Below are 8,122 nucleotides of genomic sequence, written 5' to 3' on the forward strand. Positions count from 1 at the left end.
AGAACTTGTCGCAGAGCTTATACCATACTGTGATGAATACAAAAATACCTAGAACTGTCAGTGCTGCACTTCCTATATTTAACTGTCCCCATTGCTAAAGTGGTAGGAATACCTCTGTGCCTGAATTATACCTTGTATTGAATTCAATTACATCTGTTCTTCAAAATGTTAAATGGGTGTTTCAAGTTGGGGTATTAAAAAAAATCTCCAGTTGCTCATAAAGTTCATGTGATTTGGTTAAAAAGTTATTGGAAAACATAACTAGCTCTAGCACTGTGATCTAACAAGGAAAATATTTTCCAGCTTAAGATGTGTTGATTGCCATTGGTACCCTTTTGTGAGTTTGCACAACACTGCTCTTGCCAATACTGTATTAAAGTGACTGGACTTCTATTTCCTGCTCAGCTGAAGGACACTGTGTCCCTAGCTCCCATTTCAGATATTCCAGTGGGATAATAGTCCCCCCCTCCTCTAACAAAGGCTACATGATTGCCAAGTACTTTGAACCTGTGGAAAGAATTGTATCATTCCCTATGGCACATGAGCCCTGATGGCATTTGTCACTGCTGCTGAATGTGCATTAGAAATATATATATTTATTATATATTTTATGATTTTATTACTGTTTTATGATTTTATTTGGGACTGCCTTTGGGATTTTATATTTAAAAATGCAAAGTAGTATCAACATTTTCTGCAATAAAAAAGTGTTGCTCTAGGTAGGAGATCACTGTTATATTCTACAATAAAAAGTCCTTGTGAAAAATCAATAATTTGCTACTCCAGCAAATTTAAGCAGTGGATGTTCAGTTCTGACTCTGTCATAACTGTCTATCAAGATAAAGCAGTGATGAGTTAACTTTTTTTGGCTTTCTCAGCAGCAGAACATGGAAAGCACACGGCTGCAAGTTCCTACGCCACAAGTAAGGTACGTCTTATGCAGAACTTCAGAAGCAAGGCATATAGAGGGTAATCGGATCACACACAATATGATCCAAACTGCAAACGACTGTTTGTGTGGAGTGTTATGCCTACTGTGTGGGCTGAACATTGACTAAACCAATAACTAAAGTTGTATTTAGTGAAGTGGCTGGGAAGCTATCAATGTCCTGATCATTGTAAGGCAGTGAGTTTAACTCACATGCTTCAAGACATATGCAATGGATCTTAGAAGCAGTGGAACCATTAAAAATGAATATTCAACCTGACTTTAAGTGAAAACTATAAGGCACAAGGTATTACATAAATGCCATGAAGCCAAAGGTAGGAGCTGTCATGTGTAAAATATGCATAACTGACCTGGATGATCTGCTACCACAGTGAAAGTGCAAAACTAGAATTATAATTTTGTTCCTGTAGGACAGGGATGGCCAAGTTGTGGCCCTCTAGATGTTTTGGCTCTCTAGATGTTTTGGCCTACAACACCCACCACCCCAAGCCAGCGGTGTGGGATGATGGAAGTTGTAGGCCAAAATATCTGGAAGGCCACAAATTGCCCACCCCTGCTCTGGGAATTACCCTCACTCGACTACCATGCAATGAAACTATTACTGCATGCTCAGTGAGCTTGAGATGTGTGGAGGGCATGGAAGAAAGGTTATATAGGAATACTTCACCGACGTTTTAATATGCACTTTAGGAGCAGGCCATCTTCAAGAGGGGAGAGGAATGAGCAAGGCTCAATCCAGGAGAAGTTTTTTCAACCACGTTTCTTGCAAGTGCCTGAAGATATAACAGTTGAAGAAGGACGATTCTGCAGGATTGATTTCAAGGTAATAATACATAATTCCAAGCATTTATAACACAGTTGATACTTTGATTGTTTTATGATTTACCTTACTGGATCAGACTGAGGCCCATGCTAAACGTTCTGTAACGCATGCACAACTCCATTGGAGTCAATGGAGACTTTAAAAAAAACGTGGATGGAATGTCACACAAAAAATGGGTGAGGGGTGAAGGTTAAAATCCTTCTTCCTAGAGCACTGTGGTCACAATTTGAATCGGGGCGATGCACACTTACAAGAGAGTAGGGAAAAGCTAGCATGCTTAGCTCTGCTATGAGTACTTTACTGAACATTTAGTTTGTTCCTAAGGTCCATTTAGTTCAGGATTCTGTTTTGAGATGTGGCCAGTCAGATGGCCCCTAGAAATTCAGAAATGGGACATGAAGATGATTGGTTTCCCCTTTTGTTTCTCCTAATACTCATCTGATACTTAAAAAATTAGATTAAACCTGTAACCTCCATGAATCTATCTAATCTCCCTTTAGAGCCATGTAAGCTATTGGCCTTTACCACATCTCTCTCTCTCTCTTTTAAGTGCTACTGTACAAATTTTGGAGCAATGTGTTTTCTGGAAACCAGGTGGTTATTGTAGTTTGTGTTGTGATTGGTGACCTTATAGAAAGGACAATCTAGGTAGAATTCAGTTAATGTTCTTGTGACCTTTTGTTGGTAGCCTTGCCTGCATGCTGACAAAAAGCTGCTAATGAGCCGAAAGGTCTGAAAGGTTTCACAGCCCAATGAGCATTATACTAATAGCACAAGCAACGTGACACAGATGTCCTGGCCTCGTCTTGTATGTTCAGACATCAACTCTTGTGACCCAGTTTTGTGTCATACAATTTATTTCATACAGCCAAAGTCACTTACATCACTATATACTGTGCATATTTTCATAGTACGTTTCATTTATTATATTTCTATAGTGCTTCATAGCTGAAGCCCTCTGTGCAGTTCACAAAACCCATTCCTTGTTCTTCTTCTGTCCAAATTTTTCTTTTAAAATTTATTTTAAGCTCTAGAAAACAGAGCAGGACAAAATTAGATTCTAAAGCCATTACAACAACTCTGCACAAATCGTTCTTGACTTGCAGCACAAAATTAAATTTGACAATCTACTCCTTTTCATAGACATTGTAGTGTGAACCCAGTTCTGTTTCTTCATATGTTACAAAACTAGGTACAAATGCTACACTTACTTGTTGCAAAGTGTGCAATGATTCTTCATACAGAGCAGTTGCTGGGTACACGTTGGAAAGCCATTATCTGCCATGATTCTCAAAACATTACAATTTACATGGCTGTACTACACACATTTCGACATAAAAGTGCTTTAGAGGACATACAAGTAATCCATTTCTTTTATATTGGGGGTGCAGGTGGATGGGGTGCTGCCAAACTTTTCCACAGCAATCTTCCATGATGCAGAAGAAATGCTGTTTAAGTCTCACAAAATATAAATAAAAGCAAATCAAAGTGATGTTAGAGTGATGGCTCATGTTGCTAGATAGCCCTGAGGTATGCGGAGCATTTGTTGGTTAGTGCCAGAAGTATTCCAATACCCCTCAAAACAAGTGGTCATGGGCACAGGTGCCAATAGCATTTTCTGCTGAACTCAGGGATGGAGCAGTCTGCAATACCACCTCCTGGTCTAATCAAATACATCTAAAAGATGAACAAATTAGGGGGAATCATGGGACAAGCACCTATGACACATGGATTGTGGGTGATGGAAGTGTAAAACCCCATATACAACTTCTTATAATTCCTTTTTCTGATGATGCTACCCACAGTGACTTCATGCTACAGTGAGAAATGTTGGATTTAGGTTCAAATCCTGGTCGGCCACAAGCTTACTGAGTTGCCTTGGGCCAATCTCCATCTCTTTGCCTAACCCACCTCATGGGATTGTTGTGGGAATAAAAAATCAGGATAAAAATGTAATAGATCATTAAATGAAGAATACAGGATGTTCACATGTAGACATGCCCTTGGCCATAAACTGTAGTACCACAATACATTTATACTGTCACTGCCCCTGAGTAACTGCTGTCTTTCCCTTGCAGGTCAGTGGACTACCAGCTCCAGATGTGTCATGGTACTTAAATGGAAGACTGGTTCACCCAGATGACTTTCATAAAATGATTGTTTCTGAAAAAGGCTTCCACTCATTCATTTTCGAAGTCGTCCGGGTTTATGATGCAGGAACCTGGGAGTGCGTGGCTTTTAATCGTGCTGGAGAAGCTTCCTTTAGAGTAAAGCTAGATGTTATTGGTATGAGAGAGCTTTGTCTACTTCAAAACTATTTTCTTCTTCAACTGATGTATTCTATGTATTATTATTAGTTCGCAGGACCTATACGTGAAGTACATCTCTGGTTCAAGACGTCCAACTTTAAATGATAGTGACATAATGAGACTAAAACTTGAAATTTCTTATTGGAATTTCCAAATGTCATCCAAGGTGATGAGCCTCTGATGTCACTGAGAAACATCTTATTAACCCCAAGATGCATGTGTTGGAGCTGATCTTCTCTCCCTACCCTGGACAGGGTCTCCCTTCACTTTAATCTTGAGTACGGCTCCAGCATGCCCATATGGATCCACCATCACTGATACTGAAGTAAATTGCCAAATTCATATTAATAACTTTGTTAGGTCAACTCCAGGGTTCAAAACTGAGCCACTGAGCCGAGCCAAGCCAACCATGTGTGCTGCTCATCATGCTGTCCAAGATACAGTTTTTATTTGCTTTCACTTGTAGTATCTCGTAGTTATACGTGGCTCTTTCCAGTTTTTCCCTTTAAGAGTTTTTTTAAAAAAACTTTTCTCTCCCCTTTTCTTATCTTTACAATCTCCAGCACGAGAACACCGGAAAGCCCCCGTGTTCATCTTTAAACCACAAAGCACAAAAGTTTATGAGGGGGATTCAGCCAGACTTGAATGCCAAGTGTCTGCTATTCCCCCACCACAGATCTACTGGAAAAGAAATAACGAAATGGTACAATTCAATACAGACAGAATCAGGTAGGTATCCCTCAGATGAGCCTGCACAACCTGGTGTCTTCCAGATATTTTGAACTTCAGCTCCCATCATTCCCACCCAACATGGCCAAGGATTAGGAATGTTGAAGTTGCCTTCCAAACATCTGGAGGACACCAGGTTGGGGAAGTCCAGATTAAAGGATTAAAATACTGCTTTTATATAGAGTCTGCTGGGGAATCTACTCATAAGAAAAAAGGATTGATCTGTATTAAGGACTTCCTTCTCTTATATTGTGCCTTCCTCCTGCATACTCAAATCAATATCGGAAGTCCTTCCCCAGGTTGTCCTGCCAATTGAGATTTGAGAGTGAATATAAGGTCAGGACCTTCTCAGTTGTGGCACTGAACTGTGAAGAGTCCTTCAGAGAAGCCTGCCTGAACCCATCTTTATGTGCTGTTTGCTGACTTGTTCAAATGTGGCTTTTTAGGGAAGCTTTGAGGAGGTTGATGGCTTCTATCTCCTTACTGTCTGCTTTTACTGAGTATTATTCCCACCATTTAATATTAATATTTTTTGTTGGATTTATTGGTTGTCAGGGGTGTTTTATGACTGTAGTAAGAGTATCTTAATGTTTTGCTGTAAGCTGTTTGGAGTTCTTTATAATGAAAACCAGGGTAAACGTTCTTAAAATAAGATTAATAGCAAGAATTGTTACATTAATTGCTTTGGAGTTTTCCTAGCAATATTACTGTTCCACAAAAAAGTGTCTTTAAACTGCAGTGTGGGAGAGCATATGTACTTGGAGAGATCTAGAACTAGATAGTGTTGATTCTAGAGAAAAGTCATTCAATGCATGCCTGGACTTTGTAGAATATCAGAAACTGCTGGGACTTAGGGCACTGAGAGAGGGGGTCCACACTATGAGAGCTTGCTTATATGACTTGATACTGCCTAGCAGTGTCCTTGAGTTCCAATCAGTACCAATACTGTATCTGGCTTAGAAATGTCTGAAAATGCTCTCAAGTCCCATTGGAGAAAAATGTGGAAACTGCTTCTTCACAAATGCGTTTTTGTCAAGTCGAGAAAATTTCATCCTCCCCTCCCCTCCCCTCTTTCTCTTTCCTAGTATGTTTCATGATACATCTGGAAAGGTTTGCTTGCTGATCCACAATACAAATAAAAAAGATGCTGGTTGGTACACAGTGTCTGCAGTCAATGAAGCAGGAGTAGCAACATGCCATGCCAGGTTGGATGTAGCTAGTAAGCAATACTTTTTTTCTTTGGCAAATGTGAGTGTAAATTCATTCATACTTGGGTCTTCCCTAAGCACTACATGCAGTTATTGTCTCGTCCACGCACCCATTTGGGGTAACTCAATCCCTCAGGCAGGAATTAGCCATTGCTTACCAGCTTGTTTATTATTATTTTTATTTAGTAAAACATTTGTATCCTGACCTATTATCACTGGGATCTCAGAGCGGTATACAGATAAAATCAGAACAATATTAACTTAAATAATTTAGACAGCTAAAAATGTATTAAATTGTTAACAAATTAAAACTGGTATAATTTTTTTAAAAACAATTAAAATCAATTAAAACTATGTGTAACCATGGGGAATTTACCTCCCCTCCCCCGAAGGCTTTGATAAAAAGTGATGTTTTAACTTGGCACTGAAACAAAGCCAGTGTCGGTGCCCGTCGGGCCTCCAAGGGGGAGGGTATTCCACAAGCGAGGTGCCTCATCAGAGAAAGCCCTCTCCCACGCCCCACCATAATGTATGTTTCACGTTGGTGGGACGCAGAGGAGGGCTCCTCCAACAGATCTCAAATCTCGGGCAGGCATATATAGGGAGAGGCGCTCCCTCAAGTACTGAGGTCCCAAGCCATTTAGGGCTTTGAATGTCATTGCCCACACCTTGAATTCCGACTGGAAGCATATAGGCAGCCAATGCAATTCTTTTAAGACCGGTGTTTAAGACCTTATTAAATCACATGCATGACAATGCTCCTACTTTGGGGTATTTTGGTTCAGGAGTGAGGCTAGAAGGGGCATATTTGGGGGAGGTGTGCATTTGCTTTACTTTAGATATAGTGCAAGTAACAGCCGTGTGCAGTTAAGTGGATCCAAGTCCATTAAAATCAGTAGGTTAGTGGCAGGCCAAATTCTGCATAGAATTAGCCTGGACATGTGCAAGATGGGAAGTACTGATATGCATGCCAGTGTATGCAGATGTCTAAGTAGTACTGTTGCCCAAACCCCTTCATGAACGCCATGGGTAGTGCAACGGCAAACTCCAGTGGGCAGGAGGGGGTGGTGGACTTAATTTGATTGTATTGTAGCTCTTCTCCCCTCCCTCTTTCTTAAACTCATTGTTTTCTTTAACAATGTATTTCAGCTCACACATACAAGCCAATTCCAAACCCAAAGCCGTTGAAAGTTCGACCAACTTTTAGCAAATACTTGGCACTCAACGGTAAAGGTCTGGATGTGAAACAAGCTTTCTTGCCTGATGAAGGAGAGTTTCAGCGTATGGCAGCACAGTCTGGACTCTATGAGAGCGATGAACTTTAACTGTCAATAATATGGAAGAAAACTTCTATTGCTCCTGCAACAGACACTTATGAAGAATGCATAGGTTCAATTAAGTGGTGGTTGCACTGATTAGCAAACATGCCTAATATATTTTTATTTATAATTTAACTCTTGCTCTTACTTCCTGCTGCTGTGATTTTACTAAGATCGATGTGTGTGATTGTAGCAGAAGGAAATATCAATGTTTGTACTTCTAATGTTAAAGGCCAAGGAATTTGGCCAGTGGACAATCATGAAAGTGCAGATGGCTTGAATACATCTAGATTCAGTCACACAGTTTGTATTCATACTGCTTTGTTATTATCACTCCCCATAATACTACAATTTATGCTGGCTGACTACTAAAACATAAACTTTAGTGCTTTTAATGAAAGTTTTATGTCCAATGCAAATAAAAGTTTTAAATATAACACTTGCCATTTGCCATATCTTTAGAAATCAAGTGTGTGACAAACGTCTTCTTTTTTTAATGATGTGACCTTTGGGTATTCTCTTTCTATTGCAGAAATACCCAAAAGTGTCTTATAAAAAGGATTTTAAATAAAGAGAATTGTCATTCTGGTCTTTGGTTCAAGTCAGACAAATGAGAGATTTGTGATACTGATATTTGGAGTCAAATCGTATTTATTTGAATTTTATATCTTGCATTATAGTCCAAAGTGTGATGTGAACAGGGAGGCTCTCAAAAATCACTTAGTTGCTCAACATGTATAAGAATTCTCCCCTTAAACCATCATAAAATAGTACTACCTACTTCA

General features: G+C 39.6%; 1 protein-coding gene across 8 annotated transcripts in view; it reads left to right on the forward strand.

Moving 5' to 3' along the window:
• Positions 1 to 7,774, forward strand: part of MYOT (myotilin) — a 28,944-nt gene extending 21,170 nt beyond the window's left edge. For 6 of the 8 annotated variants that reach the window (XM_063120784.1, XM_063120785.1, XM_063120780.1 and 3 more), the window contains 6 exons: positions 879 to 928; positions 1,640 to 1,772; positions 3,851 to 4,058; positions 4,645 to 4,810; positions 5,896 to 6,029; positions 7,168 to 7,774. In XM_063120784.1, the coding sequence (XP_062976854.1) occupies positions 879 to 928; positions 1,640 to 1,772; positions 3,851 to 4,058; positions 4,645 to 4,810; positions 5,896 to 6,029; positions 7,168 to 7,343 (867 nt within the window). In that variant the 3' untranslated portion in view covers positions 7,344 to 7,774. The remainder of the gene's footprint in view (positions 1 to 878; positions 929 to 1,639; positions 1,773 to 3,850; positions 4,059 to 4,644; positions 4,811 to 5,895; positions 6,030 to 7,167) is intronic. The other 2 variants (XM_063120782.1, XM_063120783.1) reach the window with 1 other exon arrangement.
• Positions 7,775 to 8,122: the final 348 nt, after the last annotated feature.

This window comes from Elgaria multicarinata, chromosome 3 (genome assembly GCF_023053635.1).
Source record: "Elgaria multicarinata webbii isolate HBS135686 ecotype San Diego chromosome 3, rElgMul1.1.pri, whole genome shotgun sequence".
In the NCBI taxonomy this organism is placed as follows: Eukaryota; Metazoa; Chordata; class Lepidosauria; order Squamata; family Anguidae; genus Elgaria; species Elgaria multicarinata.